General features: G+C 29.8%; 2 protein-coding genes across 6 annotated transcripts; one reads left to right on the plus strand and one right to left on the minus strand.

Moving 5' to 3' along the window:
* Positions 1-8443: 8443 nt before the first annotated feature.
* LOC106793045 (transcription initiation factor TFIID subunit 4) lies at positions 8444-14894 on the minus strand. 4 transcript variants are annotated; one of them, XM_014759640.1, is made up of 10 exons: positions 13600-14894; positions 12998-13276; positions 11655-11774; positions 11102-11437; positions 10869-11015; positions 10493-10755; positions 10219-10385; positions 9975-10105; positions 9702-9884; positions 8444-9565 (listed from the first exon to the last, which is right to left on the minus strand). In XM_014759640.1, the coding sequence occupies exons 1-10, from the start codon at positions 14452-14454 to the stop codon at positions 9287-9289; spliced, it is 2760 nt and encodes a 919-aa protein (XP_014615126.1). In that variant the 5' UTR covers positions 14455-14894; the 3' UTR covers positions 8444-9286. The 4 variants fall into 4 exon arrangements, with proteins under 4 accessions (XP_014615126.1, XP_014615152.1, XP_014615144.1 ...); XM_014759666.1 differs by having other exon boundaries at positions 11655-11771; positions 13061-13276; positions 13600-14893; XM_014759658.1 differs by having other exon boundaries at positions 13061-13276; positions 13600-14893.
* Positions 14895-17297: 2403 nt separating this feature from the next.
* On the plus strand, positions 17298-23142 carry LOC106793239 (peptidoglycan-recognition protein LC). Of its 2 annotated transcripts, XM_014760032.1 has the most exons (5): positions 17298-17502; positions 17640-17819; positions 18569-19265; positions 21434-21592; positions 22081-23142. In XM_014760032.1, exons 3-5 carry the CDS (start codon positions 18578-18580, stop codon positions 22599-22601), a joined length of 1368 nt encoding a protein of 455 aa, XP_014615518.1. In that variant the 5' UTR covers positions 17298-17502; positions 17640-17819; positions 18569-18577; the 3' UTR covers positions 22602-23142. The 2 variants fall into 2 exon arrangements, with proteins under 2 accessions (XP_014615518.1, XP_014615509.1); XM_014760023.1 differs by having other exon boundaries at positions 17298-17819.
* The last annotated feature ends 13 nt before the right edge of the window (positions 23143-23155 follow it).

Here is a 23155-nt window from a genome sequence, read left to right on the forward strand (position 1 = left end):
ATGAATTTAACCGATGAGACAAGAAAACCTATCCTGAACTAATAAACATACAATAAAATACAATACAATAAACAATTTTCATGAGTAACTCCTAGAAAGGAATTACTCATGTGCTCGTCACTAATTTATTGAAATAATTACAACCAGTAACTCATGCCGATTAGGACCTTTCATCCTCGACATGATTGAGCACCGGAGGGACTTTAMATTTTKTKACTCACTCCGTRAGAAGTTCTACGATGGCTCCAAAACACTCCTACTTCGTAGCAAGAATAGCAGTCTAACGATCAATGGAAAATCCATCGAAGATCCATCGAAGATCCATCGAAGATCCATCGAAGACCCATCGAAGACCCATCGAAGATCCATCGAAGAATTCATCTCACATCTTTTACAAAGTAGAAAGTCCATCGTCTTATCTGTAAAATAGAATAGAACAAAATGATAAGTTACATGTAATATGATTCAAAATCATATCAAACAAAAACGAATAAAATGATAATAAAAATGAATACTTACAATGCATTCCAATGGGRTGAARCTCAATTGCACCATGGCGATGCACCTYGCGTGAATCTAATGACGCGGTATAAACGAAAATAAGAAACTATAGATGAGTTTCTTATCGCGAAACCGAAATTAAATTATACGGCGAACAACACTGATTYTAATTCGCGTTTGATTTTAATTTATTACTCGCCCAATCACTGATTCTACAACTAATTCAAAGACTGTTTTGCACACAGTCTATTGAAACAAACAAATTTCACACTTTATTTTAATCCCGAAACGCGTTGAATTTAAAATCTTCATTGATGCACTGACTCTAATACGCGAACAGTCTGTACGATTGTTTAAAGATAAAAATACAACTTTACTCGAACAAACTCTAATGTAATTACATTGCATTGATCGCAGTTAATTTAATATATAAATTTCAAAAATAGTTCGTGAACGCGACGGAATTGAAATTAACGAACGAACGTGCTTCTAATCCGTGCTTTTAATTAAATATTTAAGCGATACAACACTCCCGAATATTGCTTCGCGCACGACTGCAATCTGAAACAGAAATAAAAAACAATACTATTAATTATCATCACTATTACTAAAAACCATTAAAATGTTTGTGGAATTATGGAATACAAAAATATACTCACTTCGAATCTNCGTAATAAAACACCATTGAGGATATCATAGAAATGTTTAATAAAAAAATATACTTACTTTTAGTCTTCATTGATGACTGCAGGATGGGTTTCCTGCCCTTAGGATGACGGTGAATAAAATAAAATAAAAGAAAAAAATCTGTAAAGAAGCTGAAACATACTAAAGATTATATTTTAATACAATATTCCCTGTGAATCATTTCTGAAGGCATAGCACACTTTAAAAGATATTCTATCATAAAGAATCAATGTAAGATATAAAAAGTTGTCGAATGTTTTAATTAGATAATACGTTAGAAATAAAATTAATCAATAGTTTAATACGTGACACGTCGCGTTAGATCTTAACTAGTTGAAGGACGGCAGGGGAATGAGGTACGTTACTGCTTATCCTTCGTCGAACGTTCGGCTGTTTACGTTTTGTTTCGGCTGTCTTTCTTCTGTTTCACCTCGTAGGACATTCCTGGAAATATAAATACACATTCATAATTGCCTGTACGTTGAAAGCTTTGTTTTTTTATTCTCTCTCTCTCTCTCTCTCTCACTCTCGTTCTCACTCTTTCTATACATTTCTATATAGGTTAAAAAAAGAATAACGCTTACCTCGATGAATATGAAGATAAAAAAGAGTAAACACAATTGTTAGACTGAGTATATGTATTTCTGCTGCACTCTCCCAATGCATGGACACTTAGAAAAGTAAAAAAAAATAAAATTACATTAGTACAATATAAAGAAAACCAAATACATAAGAGTGTATGTGTATGAGCAACCTATACTTATGTATATATGACTGTATGTGTTTGTAGGTTATAAAAATTGAATTTAATACGAAATACGATTTTTAAATACAAAATTATGAAAAATAATTAATTAGAGAATCATTAGAGATAGTAGGAAGTATCGATACTATGAAAAAAAGCTGGAAATTAGAAAATAATATTATTAAGTAACATTAGTTAGGTTAGGCGCGAAACTGAGATACATCGATGATTATATCTTCTGTATTTTTTAATATTTCGTTTTGAAAACACTCACGTATGAAAATCTTGTGTGTAGCTATCGTTTGATATATAATAGGAAGGTGTAAAATACTTTTCAATTACCTGGATTAAAAAAGATGATGCAGTACGCTGGAACAACTGACACATTCCAATATGGCGTTTCCTCTACCTTTCCCCTGCCTGCCCCCTGCGATGCAACTGCGTTGCCTCTGCGTCGCCTCTGCTGCGCATTTGCCTGTGCAAGCCTCTGATGACCTTGATAATTTTGCATTTTTTCCATCTATTCTAGAAAAATATCGAACAGTTAAAAATAGTATATAGGAACATAACAATTGTCGAAATATATACTTTATAAACCCAGACAATAAAAATTGATCATTATAAGTCGATATCTATAGAAATTATGCCGTAAAATAAAAAAATAAGAATGCTTAGAAAAATGCATATAAACTTGATTTCGTTACTGAGCCAATATATAAACTTACAATTTTCCGATAACATACATTGTTTTATATCAGTTTTTTGTTAGATTTCGACGTAAACGTATTACTTGCGAATAGGTGAAATTCTTAGGGTGGGGCCTAAGAGTCAGATTTCTTAGAAAACGTTCTCAGTTAAATAATTTTACCATTGAACTCACCACTGCGCAGGAGCTGTTAAATAATCACATAAAAATGATAAAAGTGATAGAATCAGAACGTTACAATCCTAAATTTTATTAATTAGATGAATTATTCCCTTTATACACATGCGCAACGTTCGGAAAGTCATATAAACAACTTTTAATAAAAGTAATTTTCATAGAAGAGAAAGTGCCAATCTCAAGGTGGATCTCGAAGAGGACGGAGCTCCAAACATATATACCGAGCTTTTTAACAATAATTACACTTCTATCGATTATTTAACTATTTTTTTAATTCTTTAATACACTCTTCTTATATTTCAGTTTGTTTTAACATATATATATTGGTTGAAATATTACATTACCTATTAACGTATTTTAAATAGAAAATAATTTTGATATATTTTTCTTTTATGTTTTTAGATGACTTTTTTAAACTTGATTTCGTTACTGAGCCAATATATAAACTTAAAATTTCCCGATAATATACATTGTTTTATATTAGTTTTTTGTTAGATTTCAACGTAAACGTATTACTTGCGAATAGATGAAACTTTTAGGGTGGGGCCGAAGAGTTAAGTTTCTTAAAAAACGTTCTCAGTTAAATAATTTTCTTTCGTTTCATTTCTTTCGTATGTGGACATCTTCAGGATGCACATCCCTCGTGGGTCTTCGAAAGCGGTTACCTCCTCGTGGTTAGACCCGGGCAATGGTTTTTTACCTTCAGTATAATGTTTATCATATTTTATATGATATACATTCCATTGCAAGTAAAATCCAGCCAAAGACCGCTTACCATAAACATTATAATTGTAATTAGTTTCTTTTAACTTCCTAATTAATACCATATCTGCATTCTTTTCCTTTCCTTTGTTCCTACTATCCATTTTATTTATGGAAACTAATTACTTCATATGTTTTTTTAATAACTTTAACATTTTTACAGTTTCCCGTAAGTTCTTCGATTTACCTTCCAAAACGTTTTATGCGCCTATTGGTTTTTTATTATTATCATTTAAATTATATTTTTATTTATTAAAATTATTGTTTTGTATCACATATAATAAAATGCTTTTTACTTTCGTAACTCTAAAGGTAAAACAGTTTGGAATCACGGTGGGAAAAACAGAGTACCTACAATAAAAAAATTTTACAGCAGAAAGAAAAGAATAATTGCAGGTAATTGCAAGCTAATTGATCGTTTGTGTAAATTTAAAATCTCGCGTTTAAATTTTATTTTATTGTAACGGTAAATAGAAATTTGATAAAAGTAAATAAAGAATTCAATTGAAAAGTGCATCTGCGAATTGGACGATTTATATGTCAGGCTATTGTATCACTTGTCTGTATGATTAATATAGTTTTCTTCTTGTTACAGGTGATCATCGTTGGATTTATCATCAAACCTTCTGGATTCTTTTTTATTTGAGTGTCTTAAATTGCTTCATTTTAAAATATACGTATAAATGCATTTCTGAAGGCACACACATGTTTATACATTAAAAATTAAATATATTTATTTAAAATTTTATTACAGTAAAACTATACTATTTATACTATCAAAGAATAGTGTATTCTTTGGTAGCATTATATCGTCATCGCATTAAGTACCTACTATCGTTCAATAGTGGTCCCAGTGGTAACAAAAATGATGCTACGTAGATAAAAAAGGGGACTTGTGAGTTTCTATATACTTCACCATAAAAAAGTTGGCATAGAACCGCAATAGCAGAAAATAATGAAAAAATGAAAATATTTACCTATTGTTTATACATTATGAACGATTAACTTATTTGTTTTCACTACCCTATAGGTTTTAGGAAATCACTTTTAAATATATCCCCTGCAGGTATATCAATTTTACTTTCATTTTTTTTTAAAGTGTGCTTGCGTCTAGAATTTGTGATACGCATGCATACAACATATCTCCCATTCATAAATATTCAAAGTGTAATAATTATTTTCATCTAATTAACGATAAATAAAAAATATTTAATAAAATAAAGTTTATATATAGGAGCCGGACAAACAAAAAGTAAGCAATTGATTGAAAACAAAAAGCAATAGAAAACTTCGTTGCCTTGCTTAGAAATGAGAAAAAACGTTTTTAATTTATCAATTATTAATAACTAATTAAATAATTAATTAATAAAGTAAGCAAATGGATTTTGATTGAACAATTAATGAGAAATTAAGAGCACTTATACATTTTTTTCTGCTTTTGCGGTTTTATGCCAACTTTTTTCTGCTACTTTCCTTGTATTTGTAATCTTTCCTCTTTGAACTACTAACTAAATTTAATTCGGTAATATCGGATATGATGATGCTTGATTAGTGTAATAATCTAGAAATATCAATTAAAAATATAAATTTAAATGCTTACGTGTTATATACAATTAAAAAAAAAACAAATAAACTAATACTTTTATTCTATTAGAGATGATTTTCAATGAAAAATTAATTGTTTGATATCTTACAACTCATTTTTTCAATAAAACAAAATTCAAAGCAAGTTTCATTCGATTAAAGCACCCATAAAATGTATAGTAATTATGAAAAATGATTTCACCCGGAAAGGTACCGGAAGAAAAGGAATTGTGCGCTCGTTTCTTGACTCTCTTGGAGTTGACAGGGTAAATCTTTTGTGACAAAATTACAATATTAAGAGTAGGCATACATAATAGAAGATTTATATAATTATAGGTTTCGCGTGGATTGAATTAGTGTTTATTTTTGTAACGTTGATTTTATGTGATGTAAAATGGGATAAGTATTCGTGTACATATGCGTATATGTATACGTATACTATAGTCATGAAGGGGAGAGAACTGCGCTTGTACCACCTATTGAACATATCTATATATTATAGATAATTGTAGATATAAAAACATTGAAATAATTATACCACAATACTTTATCTCTCTATCCTACTCTGTCTTCACGTATTCTTCCTTTCTCTTCCTTTGTGACGTTCAGATTAATAGATGTGATCCTTTCTGCCAATAAGAAAAATACTTGTGATATAAGGTTAGAGATCAAGCAAGAAAGAGGTGTGGCCAGGCGCGCGCTCTAGCCAATGAAACCCAAGTGCAATCTTTTTTTTAAAACCACAATAATACTTATAATTTATTTATTCCAATGCATCTTTATTTATTTTCTTCTTTTCACCAAAATATAAATATCATAAGAAATTAAGTAAAAAGAAGAATAAAATTGGATGATTCTTTGGTGAAACTTGTTTTAAATTTTATTTTTCCTCGATTACTGCTTTTCAATACAATTTGTAAAAATAGCATACTATACCAAAATTGCTATACTGTTACTTTTTACACATTTGTCTATTTATATATTTATATATCCATATTCCACGTAGTGGCAGTAAGTATTCTTTATAATCTATGTTTTGAAGGATTCATTGCATTTCTCAAATTCATAAGAAAGACAAATAATTGCAAAAAAGAAAGCACAAATCTAAATGGGAACCAATTTCTTACAGACAATGTGCACAACAAAAATATGATATATGAATGATGGCAAATGTGTGTGCGTGTTGTGGAAAAATTATATTATTACTGGAAAATAAAGTATTTACACGATATATACTTTATATTGATTGTTTTGCATCGACGGGCCTTTTATATATTTAATTGTAAAGAAAAATTAATTCATTTAATTATCCTCTCAACTTATAGTGAATGAAAATGTGACAATGCGAAGAGAGAGAAGGAGAGAGAGAGAGAGAAATAGAAAGAAAGAAACAAATAGAGAGAAAAAGAGAAAGAGTCGATAAAAAATAATTAATGTGTATATATACATATATATATATATATATATATATATGCATGTTAGTGTCAAAGATAATTAAAATTTATGAGATCAAATGTATCTTTTTATATCATTCTTCACACCATTTTATCTTATATAAATTGTATATTTTACAGTTTAGTTAGTTTTAAAAATGTCGTAACATTTTTTAACATGATTTAATATAACTTTTCAATCCCTAATATGAGAATCAAATGAAGTTTTCAATTAGAACCAAAGAGATCATTTGTAATATATAGCTCTATCAAAGTGAAAAATAACGTTCTATGATTTTCTCTACATCGTAGTAGCGTTAATTCCTCACGTAAGAATAAAATACTGTATCTATATATATATATATGGCCCGCCGAGACAATAATTTTTCCATTTGAGCCATATTATGATATACTATATATGGGTTGCGTTAAAACTTTTTACATTATTTATATTGAATTTTACAGATGCTCATACACATCGATGTATCCTATCATTTTTATAAATTTTTTTGATCCTGCTTTTGTAATAATAAATAGATTTCCAATAAGAAATAAATTGTATATCATATGCTTATCAATCGATAAGGACATCACCAAATTGTGGCAGTCTTTTTCAATGGGATAACTTATCAATTAATTTGGAGAAAAAAATTCTGTTATTTTAATGTAGTATCTCCCTCGTTTGATGAAAATACGTACGTATCTATGTGACCGATGTTTCTTTTTTTTTATATATATACAGAGTATCCTGTATAATTGATGATACAAGCGACCAATAATGATTCTACATGAAAAACTAAATGGAGACTGTAGAATAAAATTTGTTCATGTAAATGATTACTTTTGTTTAATAAAATATTCTCGAGAAAAATAAATTTCGACGAATTTCACTATCTTATTCTCGGATATTTCGAAGAACATTTTTCTTTTTTTTTAATATGTTCACAAACACATTGTCAGTATGATAATTATCAAACGAGACTTTTAGTTTCCCCAGGGTTGCATCAAATTATCAAACTTATTTTTCTCAGAAACAAACATTTATATGAACAAATTTGATTGTATATTTTTGACTATAGTTTTTTGCTTAAAATCATCACGTTTGCTTGTACCCTCAGTTATAGGATACCCTGTACATAAATATATATTTTTATATGTATATTTTTTATACATGAGTATCATTTGCACGTAAGATTGAAGAAAAAATTTGTCATAAACTCATTTAGTAGAGAAACTATCACCGCAAAAACATATTGCTCTCTGACAATTGACTACATATTAGTACGTGTACCCAAAATAATAAACGCACCTAATAAATTCCTTCGCAGAGGATTCGTATATACAACTAATATTGTACTATAATTGCGCAAAATAAAATTAACTTGGGCATATCTACAAAATGCAAAGCGCCTGTGCAGTTAGCTCTTTCATGAGCACCTTCAGAGAAATGTACACATTATTATTACTCTTATTCTCCTTCCTCTCTATTTCCTTTTCTTTTCTTCTTTTTCTTCTTCTTCTTTTCCTCCTTCTTCTTCTCCTTCTTCTTCTCCTTCTTCTTCTCCTTCTTCTTTCAACTGCACTGTGATATTTTCTACAATATAGGCACCCGTGTACATCCATTGAAATTTGTTTTTTCTCTCTTTTTTTTTTCTTCTTGTTTTTACATACAAATCAGGTACACACTCTGAATTTTTTCAATCGATTATGATGCAAAGCACAATTCTCTCTCTTTTTTTGTGTTTCTTTAGGTTTTTGCTTTTTCAAATAGAACCTGCACTAAATCCCAAACAGGAAACAAATAATTAAATTAACATCGATCGAAAGAATATTCATCATTATTCATACTTTTGTAAATGTTTCTTTAATAAAAAACGTAACAGCTAGTTGGTTGTTTTTTTTTTTTTTTATAAACACTGAAAATGTAGATTACAACATAATATACTGATAACAATTCCATCGTATTGGTGGAGCGTAGCTATATTTTGTTGTACCAACATTGAAATTATCTCTATATGATATTAACGTGTAAGATATTGTACAAATTTTCCATACATTTTGGACAATGTGCTCGTGTCATATTATGTTGTATTATTTGCAAAAATACAATTTACTATTTTAACAAAACCTGCACGCATGTATATCTCTTACACACTATTGCTACAATGTCCAAAAGTATAGGTCAAGTATTATAATGCAGCAGGCATGTATATATAGCATGACAATGTACACACATTCATTCATTTTCATATAATCATTCTATGATAACACACATCCACCATATAACAATATTCATATATGGTTAATCACATTTACTCCGTGCCATAAAGGCTATTCAAGACTAACGCGACGAGAGATGTGCTCATACACATTACTCTTTTTCATTAATGTGAATTTCGTGTTGAAAAATAAAGAACGATCTATTATATTACATTTAAAAAATTTTTTGTCAGTCATTTACAGTAGGGAAGCATGGTAGAAATAACGTCATTTTAAATGTATGCGATATCACAAGGCTGATCCGCAGCAAATGTCATCGTAAAACATACGATATGAAATGCCATACGATACAACATACAGTGTAAAACCGCACTGTCCATTCAGGTCCATTGAGACCAGCTCACACAAGACCATGTATGTAGGACGCCATATGTCGGGCGGATCATTCGAGTTCCTGCCCTTCATAGAACATCACTTCAAGTAAGACTTGTATAGCATTGTGCTTCTACACGTTTCTTTCTCTTGTTCGAGAAGAAACAATAAATCGCGAAAGTTTACCCTCTTTAAACGCGGTCTCAATGGCATTTGTCTGTTCATTCCTGTTACTGAGGTGTTTAAATTGGAATTATTTCCTGGACTATTAGCAGGTCCTCCGATATCGAGCTTAGGTTTTTTGCGAGGACCAATTGCCTGTAGAGCAGTTAAATTTGCTTCCCTTTGTCTTAATTCTTCCATTTCTGCACGTTGCATCTGAAAAATAATTAATCATTAATCATTAAGACCCGTCCAATTCTTTTCATCATTTTTGATTTTGACCCTTCATTGACAATTTCATTAATAGAAAAAAAAAAAAAAAACAAAGAAATAATTAAATTAATATAAATACCTCTTTGGCTTTGGCCTTCAGTTTAGCTTGCTCAGGATCTTCTGTTTTAGCACGACTTTTAGCAGCGCGCAGCAGTACCTCTCTTTCTTGTTCTTCGTGTCTTCTGCGTTCTACCCTATCTAGATCTTCCAGAAATTTTAACTGTGCTCTTACGTCCTGCGTCACTTCGTATCTTGGGTCCACCTAATCGTTCCATATATTATTCGATTAATAAATTAAACATTTACATATACAGTCTAATAACTAATATTAAAAATGAATTACTCGGATTACCTTTATAAGATCTATCCTGTGTTCGGCAATTAATGCCAATTTTTCAACCACATTTTTTAGCCTCTCTTGTGTAGCATGGGAAATCAATGCAGCCACTTCCTGATTAGGTTCTTCTAAGCCATAATTAGAAACTAAAGGGAAAAAAATGAATGTTTCCTTTGAAAACATTAGTATAATGAATTATATAAAAAGATAAATAATATTATATCAACCATATATTTTTAATATAAACATTGCACGTTACCTATTTGCTTAATTCTTTGTTGTAACGGTGCCATATGTAAGAATACTTCATCTTTACAAGAACGTATCTGTGTCCCTACAAACTCTGTTGAGCCAAGAATTCTTTGAGATTCTTCTGCAAGATTGACACCACCCATAGCTGCTACATCATTAATGTCATCATCTCCGCTATAATAAAAATATATGTTATATACATCTCTATATCATTTATATCAATATTGTAGTAAAAATATATTTCTTATTTCAATCCATATTATAATGGTTAAAATACTTACGTATACCCAGCTGAAGAAAAAGTCTTCTTTTCTTTTTCTTTGGCAGTGGGTTTTGGCACCAAAGAAGGCACTATGGTCCTGTTAACGATAGAAGGTGTGTTAACTGTTTTGGCTTGTGCAGTAGTTGTTACTGTTTTAACAACAGTCGTCGTAATTGGTGCCTTTTGAACGACGGGTGGTGTAGGACGTATATTAGTAACAGCTACTGTTGATTTAACAGCATAAGAAGCTGGGCTGCGTACAACAGTTGGCATAGGACGCATCTAAGAAATAATTAATATTTACGTAAATTTCAAGATATATTTTCGTAAGATATATATATTGAACAAACAAGATATATTTTCGTAAGATATATATATTGAACAAGCACCCTTACCACCCTTTGTTGTACTGGTTGGGTAGGTCGAGGTACTGTCGTTGTTGCTGTAGGTAATGGCGCCATTACTTTCACTTGTGTAGCTGGTGTTGTTGCAACAGGAATTGTAGGAGCAATTGCTGCTGTTGGTCTTATTTGATTTTGTTGCTAAACATTACAAAACGAATAGCTAAAGTATTTACAATATAATGATATTTGAATACAGCTAACGGGTTAAGCAAAAAAATATTTACCTGCGTTACTACTGGTGGTGTTGTAGATGCTATAGTAAACACAACACTAGCTGGAGGAGGTTTTATTCCATCAATGACTAATTCATTCATCACAAGAGATTGACGTAGAAGTGGTAAACTCCTTCTGAGAAAGCCAATTAGGCATGGCTGTGGAGACGCATTCAATAATTTTTCAAGTCTATCACAAAATTCTTCAGGCTCAACTTTAGTGTCAATTAATTCTTGTATCAAAGTCCGAACATTTCGTTCCACTGATTTAGGCTCACGACTAGACAATTCTAATAAATTTGCTAAAAATTTACGGCACTTTTCTTTGGTATTATCTAAAGTTTGACGCTAAAAATAAAAAGGAAAAAAACAGATAATATAAATATATACAAATATTACAGAGTATAATTTTAATACGCATAAGTTTTTCTAAGATCATTTCTATAAATTTGTTTATCGCATCTTATTCTACTTAAGATCTATCATATTTGTCTATATCATTATGATAACTTAGATATTCTTCAAAGAGATTTAATAAGACAATTTAATATAAAAATAAACTCACCTGTGCCGGCGTCTGAACTGCTTGAACTGTAGTAGCAGTTGGAATAGCTGTTGTAGTAGCGGCGGTTGTAAGAGTAGGAGGTGTTACAATTGTTGTAGTGATGGTAGCTGCTACCGTCTGCTTTAATAAACAAGAACAATATTAGTATAACTATAATAAACAAAAGTGATAGTTTCGTATTATTTTATATAGTATACACATAGAAATATTTATTTAAAAAATAGCATAAGTAGATAAATCTAAAAAAATAAATTTACTTTTAGCGTATTGCATTTTCTTTTAATTAAATAACTAATAAAATTATAAGTGTATACATGCACAAACAAAATTTATACTTGAGATAAATCTAAATCGAATATTCCCTTGTATTAAACAGTTAAAATCATTTATCATAATAATGTTGATGTATAATCCTAGACGCACTTGTACCTTATATAGACTCGCTTATTGTCAATTCTCTCTTTTAATGCATTTTAATATCTTATTAAAAGTAAAAGATTAGCAGAAGTAATGTACTATATTTGACAAATGTATTTGAATTTAGCATTTCATAATAATTAATTCTAATAATTACGTTTAACAAGCAAAATTAATGACTTGAAATATTGTAATAAAAGGCAAATATGATATGTAATAATAATATTATATCGATTAACATATTACATCGATCTAAAAAATGAAGTTGCTATCAAAATACTTTCCGCAATAAATCAAATTATTTGGACAATATATTTATCTATTTACTTTTTAAATAGATCTGTACAAAATCTAAATATATAGCTATTTACAATTAAATTCATATTTCCAACATTCCTATTAAATACGCTAAAAATGTATATATATATATTACCACATAAAATACATAAATATATTATAAAAATTACCAAACTCACTACTACTAACAAACAGATATAAACTACTCTAAACAAAGAACAGCATTCCAACAGGTAAATGAACAACAAAATTTTATCACATTGATAGATGATATATCTTGTATCAATGATACTAAAGAAAAAGAAAAGAATAAAAAAAGAAAAGAAAAAGTAAATAATAATTTACTATAGAAGATCTAGAAATATAGAAAAATAGCATATTTAAAAATACAAGCATATCCAAATAATAAAAAGACTATTATAATTTGGTAACGATCAACGACTAAATAGAATATCCATAATACAAAGTAATTTCAAACTTTAAATAAATGGAACGCAGTCAAATCTAATAATATTGAAATAAAATACATGGTCTACTATAGAACACCATTCCAACAAACTAAAATCACAAACCAATGAGTTTCTACAACTACTACATCGAGTCTTATAGCAGGTATAAGAGAGCGTCACCTGAACGGGTTTTCTTAAGGTGGCGAGTGGTGGACCAGTGAACTGTGTGTTCAGCCTACTTACAGCTGGCACAGAGGCTAGACGATAGGTAGTGCCAGGGGATGGAGCTGCAACCACTGCATTTCCTGTGATACTATTTGGAGTAACAGCAGTACCGGATGGTGTTCCTGCTGTTGGTGCTGGTCCTACTCTTAATAACTGATACTGACCATTTTCTGTTTTTAATAATAAATGGCCTTGAGTTCCAGGTTGGAGACCATGCAGTGCTTGCAATGTAATCTGTAAATAAAAACAATAAACAATATATACACACATATATACAATGCAAATATATACATATATCTATATATAGAGATTAGAATGAATTTTATTATATATAAATCACTTAGAAATGTAATGGTAATTACTTACAGATAACATTTTATAAAGTTTGTGTATGCTACTTACTAAAAAAACAAGACACATATATTGAAACTTTATAAATTACTTATGAAAAGATTAAATGTGATTAAACGTTATAAGATAGTTAGAAATTAATCAATGTAATGCATTAAGAAATGATTTTCAACAATGTAGTGGTACTTAAAGTATTTTTCTCTTACCCCTTGAGCTCCAGGTTTTGCTCCAACCATGTGTGGACCAATAACCACTCTTGGTGCAACTTGCTTTCCTGCTTGTTGAGCTGCTACTGGTGTTCCTGGTCTCATTGCATTAACATTGAGAATTTGCACATTGCTGGGTACTATTGTTGGTGTTACAGCTTTACCTTGCAATGCCGTACTAACGACACTGCTAGTCACAGAGACCGGAACAGACATTGGGACGGAAACCATTCCACCGGGTGCTACACTAGTCTTTATCACTAAAGCAGTGCCTGTCTGCTTGTTTACTCCAGTCACTGCCTGATTACCAGTTTGACTGATAGTACCAACGTTCGAGACAGCGTTGGATGTTGTCTGTAGCACTGCTTGTGAGGTTATGCCCAATGTACCATTAGCCAATTGCCCAACAGTTTGTGTAGGGAAAGGAAGCTTGTTATTAGCCGTTGCTACTCCCGTTGTAGCAATAACTTGTCCGATCGTAGGATATATTATCTTAACAGATTCTTGTCCTGGTGCTACCGCGTTCGAGGTTACTACATTCACTGGTAGTAAAGTACTCGTGGTGATCGATTTTGTAACTTCTTGAGTCAAAAGATTGTTCACAAGGGTGGCACCGCCACCGTTGGAAACCCCATGTTTCTGTGGTTGTATCGATGCAGTAATGGTGCCCCCGTTGGAAATATTGCTATTCACCTGATGATTCTGTTGACTAGCCGTCGCAGAACTTGCTTGATGGCCAGAAACGGTTGGCGTCGATGTTACAAGCTGTGTTTCGAGGGAGCCTACTATTGCGTTCACAGCAGATTCGTCAATGTCCGTACTCAGAGCTTCCTCCAGAAACTTAGCAGACGCCATTTTCTTCCAAGCTCCAACTGTAAACTGAACTACGCATGCGTCTGTCGTAAATTCTTCCCATAGTGCATTGTCTCCCCCACCCTAGCGTGGTTGAAAATTTTACACGACGTGTCCTCGTTTGTCGTCGGCTTAAAACGCACGCTTTGTTCCTAGACTAGTCGTCATTACGAATAACGGTATTCGTTTACAGTTTTTAGTGTAACATTCGTGCGCTGATTATTTCTCTATGATTTTTCATATTTATTTTTCTTTATTATTAATCTACCTTGTGTATTACGATTATTCGATGCACGCCGTGAAAACACGTCAACCCCGCCAAAATGGCGATTTTTTTACTCACTGCACGCACTAGTTACTTTATTTGATTTATTCAATAATATTTCCTATACTTTCATATAATTCAAATAAACGTTCATAATAATTATTATTTCTTTTTATTATTATAGATCTCTCTCTAATTGACTGTATGTGAATTTATTTAACAAAAAAATGTAAATGTATAATATACATATATATTTATATATGATATGGACATGTATGTATGTGTGACTCATTCACAAAAGTGATACGTTATTTGATTTATATTAGATTAAATTTTTTGGTTTTTAATAATATATATACAGATATAACATAATACAATATATTGTATATTTGTGTGTGAGATTTATTCCATATAATTAAAAAAAAAAGAATTTTTTTATTACAGGAATAAAGAAAAACAATAATGTGATATAATCAACAAATATAAAAAGTGATCATAATGATAATGAATGGTAGTTTCATAAGTGAAATATCATGTAACATCTGTAATGTTATTAAATACTCAATGCTATACACAAATTCTACTTGTTCTTTTTATGTATATCATATTTCAAACATTCTACTTTTTTCCTACAACAATAATTATAATTATAAGTATTTTTGTTAAATATATCTCAATCATAAACGAAATTTGATGGCTAAAAGATTATATAAATAACTAGAATAGTATAATAAATATCCAATTATATAAAAAAAAAGTTACTTTTTAAATATATTCATGTAACTTTTATAGATAATAATTTAAATTGTGTAAAACTTAGAATGTTATATGCAAAGAATAAGAACAAGTTGTTAAGATAAAAAAATAGCAAAAATTAAATTCTATACATAAAATATAACAATTCAATTTCAGCATCCAAATCATAGAATTTAGAATGTTTACAATTGTATTCTTATAGAATTTTATTTAAAAAAATTAGAGAAAATAATAAATTTTTTCATTTCATAATTTCTACTTACATATATATTGTAAAACAACAACAAAATACTTTAACTGATAATAATTATTGTTAAAGCATAACCTCTGATGGCACATGAATAATCTGAGTTCTAAAATTAATTTCTCATATCTTATATATAAGTTCACATTATATTATTAATCATAATCTTTATACACGATTCTTATTTAATTATTATTTTTGTTATTGTTAATTTATTTTAAAAGAATATTTATTTAACTTTAAATAGTTCAAATAACTTCGAATGTATTTTAACCTATGACTAGAGTATAGAAATACTTCAACCAATCATAACGAAGAGTTGAATACGCGTAAAAGAGAACGTTCAATCAGCGAGCAGAACATTTCTACCAATCAGATGATCAGTTCGTTAAAGGTACGTTTTCATTAATCGTTGCATACTTCTGTGATATGTGAAATGTAAACTCGCTCTAATTGTCCAATTATGTTCACCGTAGACACACACCACACACACACATAATAATATACAATATATAATATAATATATATAATAATAATAATATATATATATATATAATAATAATATATATTTTTTATATGATTATATATCAGATGACTATAGCATTGACTTATCTTTAAATTACGTATATAGGTCATTATATTTAAATCTTTTAAGCTATTCTTTTACATAATAATAAACATATTTATATACAAAAAAATCAATAATATTTAAGCTACCTTAAATATGTTTCTTATATTACTCTCTTATCAATATCGATTTATATCCAAAACTTTTCTTTTTTGATAACAATGATGTCATATATATATATCGCATGATAACAAAAGTATATAAATGTTGAAGACATTGGTTATACGAAGAAATTAATTTATTAAATCGTTTAATCATCAAAACAAAGAGATGAGACCTACGATTAGTCCAGTTCAATTATTATTTATTGTCCTTTCGACAATCTTCGTATATGCATATTCTGCAGGTAAGTTAGAAAATTATATATTTTTTTTCATGTTATTATTATTTTATGATACAGTAAAATATATATTTTTAAATTATCACATTTAATGATCTCCCATTCAATGAATGCATGCTAAATTTGATTTCGCAACCATATAAAAACGCGCAAATACAGTCAAGTATTGAAATAGATAGGTAACCACTTAGTACATATAAGATGGTAGAAAATGAAAGGTGGAAAAAATCTTTAAATACTTGTATTAAATATAATTTTTTAGGATCGAGCATCAAACAAATACAAGCGTCGACCAATTTCTAAAATAAGGTATCAATTATTTATAATATTAAAAACTTAGATAATACGGACGAACAATGAATGATTTTTAATTATATTTTATAATTATCATATAATCTTACACACATAATAAGATTTGCATGCGATCTTCTTCTTCTCCTCTTCTTATTTTTTTTTTTTTTTCAAATACAAAGATACGTGCATACGTTCTACATTTGAAAACGTAAATTATCCCGCGCAATCGATATCGAAAGTAATAGAGGGAAAATGGAAAGAGTGAAAAAGAAGGAGAGACAGAAAAAGCAGAAAAAGATAGCAATATTGATAATAAAGAGAGAAGAATTTTTCAGTATTCTCTTTGCGTATCCTTAACCAGTTTTTTCCTGTCTTTCTCTCTCTCTCTCTAGGTTTTTTGTTTCACTCTTAGTTGTCTCTTGATTTGGATTCGACATTTTCGAATACGACCTTCGTTAAAAATCGTGCCGTCATCAATGACGCTGATGACACGACGACGACAAGGAGGAGAACAGTATCGAAAGGTTTTATTAACAAAACGAGTGTATCGATTTATTATCGCTAGCTTTAAAGTAAAGAAAGTTGCATGGAGATTAGTTTGTCGTATATAATAGGTATGATCGAGATCGCAATAACAGGTGTTTGTTTCTATAATTGCAAGTACGCTTAAGTGCAACGACGCCATTGAAGAAATCGTTTCAAGTGGAAGTGAAAGAGGAAAAAGAAAATCGAGGAAGATCTGTTGTTATATACATATTAATAACGAGTAAAATACAACGACGTTTTATTCTATCGATTAGGAGTGGTGGCCACGTTAGATGAAAATGATGATTTGCGAGAGGTAATAATCGATCAATCGATTTTTATTATTTCTCGATGTATGTATGTATGTGTTTATATGTAAGCGGGTGATAATAACTTATTTTCAAAAGATATTTCGTCAAATATATCTACATATTTCATTTCATTTCCTATCTAATTAATAGTTTCAAACTCGTGACCATTTGATAAATATTAACTTCGCGTAGTAGAGAAAGATAAAGAAGAGAGAATAGAAAAATTATTCAGTTTTGTATTTGTAATTTCAAGTAGATATGAATCATCATGGAATTGATGAACGTTGATAAAAATATATATTTAACTAGTGACAATATGCATTAATAATATTGTCAATATATTAATTATTTGTTGGAATTAAATATCAGCGAGACTTAATGACGACAATTACGAATTTTTTAACGATGTTATACTTCATTTAAAAAATCAAATAGTTATGGTAAATATATTGTATAGGTCATTAAATATATTCAGTATATAATCGATATGTCTTACTATTGTGCTTATTTATCTTGTATAAAACTTACGAATAATCCGTGGTGGGGAGAAAAAAAAACGAGAGAAGACGACTCTACTTGGTACGATCGTACAGTTTCCAATTAAAACTATGGTCGCGTCTATTTTAACAGTTACATAAGTTTCTGATACATGTGTAGATATATTTATTATACAAGTATAACAAATTGATTGATTTTTTTTTTCTTTTTTTCGATATAAAGTATTAGCAATTTTTAATGTAAATCTTTGAAATAGAAAACGGGTATGGTGACACTGATCCAATGTCAACAAACAGCAGACAATAATCTACATGAAAAAGAACAAGATTATCGAACAGTCAACGAATTGTCACAAGTCGATTCGTCGCATAATTCGCCTAATTGTCGTGTTAAATTCGAACAATTACAATTATCTACAGACAATAATAATACAGTGATAACAGCAGCCAATTCTAATGGTGTTATTAACAGTACTCCTACGCAGTGCAGTGACATAGATAATAAAAAAAATATAGTTGATCGTTGTGCAAATAATGGGAGCGTTGAAGAGGAAGAAGAAGAAGATGATGATGATGATGAAGACGAAAATGATACTGATTTTGAGGAAGAAGAATGGACGACAGATTTACCAATGTCCACTGTTGTGCAACATCAACAACAGATTATGGTGCCAAACGGTAAAGTGGTCTTACCGAATGCTGATCCTTCAACTTTCGGTGATATATGCGTGAAAAATTCAACGAACGTTCATTTGGGTAACAAAACTTTGTACAAGGGTCCGGTGACGATAAGACAGTTCATTTATTCGAACCCACCTTCGGTGGAGAATAAAGAAACAAATGAATGTGACGGACCACGTACATCGGACGCTAACGCATCCGATTTATCATTAGGTAAAGCAGGAAATGGTCTTAGCAGGCCTATTTTATCACAAAAGAATGATTATGAGAGAGGTAATTGTTTTATGATAATAATCATTTATCTAGATTATTTGTTTCTTTTTTTTTTCATTCATTCATTCACGTTCATTAGTACGGACTTGCCAAATTTCTTTCTCTACAGTGTTGCAGAATGTGCTGCGTAAATATGGCGCGTCTGACATGTCGCGACGAGAAAAACGTTTGTTTCGATAATTGAGGATAAAAGGAAAAAACTTTCGCTTTATTATTATTCCATTGACGCATGCATACATCCAGACAGAAAGAGAGAGAGAGAGAGAAAATGTTCACTTTAATCGTCTTTGTTTATGGCTAGCTTTCTCATTCTTTTACATGTAATTTTACCTATTTGCAATTTACTCATTCGAGAAACTGTTAGATCTTGAAAATATAAAACTATCAAATTAGAAAGAGGAAATTATAATTATCTATGACGTAGATATTGTCATGGTTGGATAGATTAGGCTTCTAATCGTAGAAATTGTTCTTTTTTTTTTTTTCTTTTCCAAAATTATGAACTTGAACATTAGGCACGTGTGTTTATTCGGAATAAATCGAACATCAAAAATGGCCTGAATTATGATAAAGGTCAGACATAGATTACAGATGTGTACATGATTTTTACATTAAATAGTTATTTTTCTTATTATTCTAATTAATAATCATCAAATTTATTGGTATCATCAATAATTTCGTTTACTTATCACTTGTATGAAAAGACTATAAATACTTCAATCAGAATATTTATTAGCTCGATGTAATCTTTATATATGTAGTTCTTTTTTATTTTTTTTTTTTATTTTTTATCTTTTCAAAGAAGACGTTATCTTTCTAACGAAAAAAAAGAAAACATCGCAGTGATAAGGGCCACGAGAAGGAATAACCCCCCCCACCCCTAAAAAAATAATAATAATAATAATAGAATAACATCCAATCAGTTACTCTTCGAGATTATTTTTATATCGTACTTAACATTCGATATTAAGTAGCCTTAAGTGGATTTATTTAAATCGTATGCGTCACAAATTTGTTCCTTGTGATTTAATAATTTTTTATCTTCCACTTTTTCCAAGATATTTCATTTTACAACAACAATACGTACATTAATATATGAAATGTATAATCAAATTTGTTATCAATCTTTGTACAAGTTTTAAAATATTATCTTGATCCAATTTCCGGTAGACAATGGAACACACGCGGTCCTATCAAAATCAATATATAATAGAAGATTAGAATGGAACTTAAGAAAGTCGAAAAGCGAAAGCCGTTTCAGTAACGATAATAATAGAACGCGCGTTCTTACATTTTCATTTTATTTATTTATTTATTAAATATTCAATAATGTTATGTTTTTTCACCGCCATATTTAATTTATTTGATTATTTCTGGAATAAATATCATTTCGTAAAGTACAGTAGATGTTGCTCCTGTGATTCTTATTGTACTTCCATAGAGATAAATCAACCGATTCAGTTTTACAGGGAACGCCTTAATTGTTTAGAAAATGGTAAATTTATCAATTTTTCAATCTCTTTCATTTTTCTTCCATTGTACAAAATTTATAGACGTGGCTAATCAGATAATAATATTTGCAAATCTTAAAGTTCTTTTTTTAACTAACTGTATCATCAATTCTAACGGGATAGGATTAACTCGATAAAAGTAAACATACTTTTAAATTATCATAGAACCGATAAAAATAGATAGATCTATATATATATATATATATATATACATTTATATTTTTTTTTTAAATAAAATTTGTCTTCTACGAATAACTTAACATTCCTGGATTTTATACAATTATAAATTGAAATGGAATATATATATTCGATCGTATCATTCGTATTGTAGTATTGATCACAAAACTTTGATTTCGTTTATAAAATATTTGATTTGTATAAAAAGTATTTTTCTTACTCTCTTTCTCTCGTTATTATTTAAATTATTTTTAATTTTATTGATCTTGCAACAGTAACGAAAAAAATCGTCATGTATGATGTTATCTTTTTATTCATAATAATTAACTATTAATGCACATTCAAATAACATTTTCATGATGTTTCTCACATATATATATATATTGATCGATGAAAATATGAAAATAAAATAATTCTGATCTTTTGCATTGTTATCGTCGTTTCTATGTTCTTTTTTTTTAATTAATCACTATTTTATAGTAAAAAACTGGCTATGGACGTGGCGATGCGCGGCACTTTTGTGTACAATAGCGTTAATAGTTGTGACCACAATCGTCGTGGCTTCTGTACTTCTCACACACAGACACGATGTCCCACCAGCTCTGGTTTTCCCGGAAATACCAGATTCTTCTCTCGAGGGTAATATCAATGTTCGTAATTTGAAACAAAATCAAAATCATTTCTCCTTTGATATATTTTCTTTCTGAGCATAATCAATAAACGGTGTCGTTCTTTTTCTAATATTTTCGTTAAAGATATTTATATAAATAGATAAATAACTATAAGAGATATAGAGAGAAATACAAGATCCTTCATTCTGATATTATCTTATAAAAGGAATTTATATTATATAAAATAAATAAAAAAGAAATTATTTCAATATCTAATTATAGAATGAAATATATAAATAATCCCTCAATACTGTGGTATAAACAATATCCCACTATGACATTTAAATATTAACGAGGGACACTTCAAATTCTACCATGCTTCAAAGAGATAAATGTATAATTGAAAAGTAAATTATTTTACTGCATCCAACGCATGATTAACAAAACCGACTTACCTATATAAAAATAAGAAAATTGTATTATCCATATAAATAAATAAATAAAAATTCATTTCAGGTGTCATAGTAAGTAACGTGAGATTCGTTCAGAGAAACGAATGGGGAGCACAGCCACCAGTAAATCCCTTGGGAAAATTGAAACTACCTGTCCCTTACGTTATCATCAGCCATACGGCCACTGAGTTTTGTACGACACAATCGGAATGTACTCTTCACGTGAGATTCGCACAAACGTTTCACATCGAATCTAGAAAGTGGTCGGACATTGGATACAATTTTCTCGTTGGTGGTGATGGTCTTGCTTACGTTGGACGTAGTTGGGATTACATAGGTGCACATGCTTTTGGTTATAATAATAAAAGCATAGGAATATCATTCATTGGTACGTTTAACTCTGTATTACCGCCGAAGGTTCAGCTACATGCCGCAGAAAAAATTATTGAATTAGGCGTTAAAGCTGGAAAAATCGCGAAGGATTATAAATTACTTGGCCACCGGCAAGTATCGAAAACATTAAGTCCTGGTGATGCACTTTACAGCAAAATAAAAACATGGCCTCATTGGGTACCTTTTCCTTAATACATCTTTTTATCATCTTAATGTAGAACTCTTTTCTTTTCTCTTTCTTCAGAGTATCATTCCAATAAATTTATCTGAATACTCTACTAACTTTTTCCTTCTGTTCTTGTTTTATGTTTCTCTCCAAGTTTTTAAACACTGAACGAACAAACGTATTCATTCTCAGTGGTTTCTAATTGTTAACTGGACATTCTGATTTTCTTTTTCTTTTGCGTGTATTACATTCTGTATATGTGTGTGCGTGTATGCCTGTTTGTAAATTTTTATGATTGCATGTGTATTATTTTAAAACGTAGGCTTTTTCATAGGGGATTATCTTTTTTTGGGTATTTTACATTTTATCTGATGAGCTCGAATATCCTTCGTTCTATTTTGATTTTATGCACGAATGGAAGCATGCAACGACTTAATGAATGCATTATACTATTTATACGTAAATTTTACATCACAAATATTGTACAGCGATTATAAGGAAAAAAAATAAAAAGAAAATGTAAAATAAATGTAATTCATTGAAAAAGAAAATATTCACATTTATACATAAACTCTTTGTA

Source organism: Polistes canadensis, unplaced genomic scaffold, assembly GCF_001313835.1.
Source record: "Polistes canadensis isolate GaletaPanama2010 unplaced genomic scaffold, ASM131383v1 scaffold_0, whole genome shotgun sequence".
In the NCBI taxonomy this organism is placed as follows: domain Eukaryota; kingdom Metazoa; phylum Arthropoda; class Insecta; order Hymenoptera; family Vespidae; genus Polistes; species Polistes canadensis.

Excerpts from the sequence above, each read along its gene's own strand:
- LOC106793045 (XM_014759640.1), bottom strand. The coding sequence starts at position 14,454 with ATGGCGTCTGCTAAGTTTCTGGAGGAAGCTCTGAGTACGGACATTGAC. Across the intron at positions 13,277-13,599 it reads CAAAACCTGGAGCTCAAGGG|ATTACATTGCAAGCACTGCA; the intron begins GTAAGAGAAAAA and ends TTTTATTTACAG. Across the intron at positions 11,775-12,997 it reads CCTTAAGAAAACCCGTTCAG|CAGACGGTAGCAGCTACCAT; the intron begins GTGACGCTCTCT and ends TGTTTATTAAAG.
- LOC106793239 (XM_014760023.1), top strand. The coding sequence starts at position 18,578 with ATGGTGACACTGATCCAATGTCAACAAACAGCAGACAATAATCTACAT. Across the intron at positions 19,266-21,433 it reads AAAGAATGATTATGAGAGAG|TAAAAAACTGGCTATGGACG; the intron begins GTAATTGTTTTA and ends ACTATTTTATAG. Across the intron at positions 21,593-22,080 it reads ACCAGATTCTTCTCTCGAGG|GTGTCATAGTAAGTAACGTG; the intron begins GTAATATCAATG and ends AATTCATTTCAG.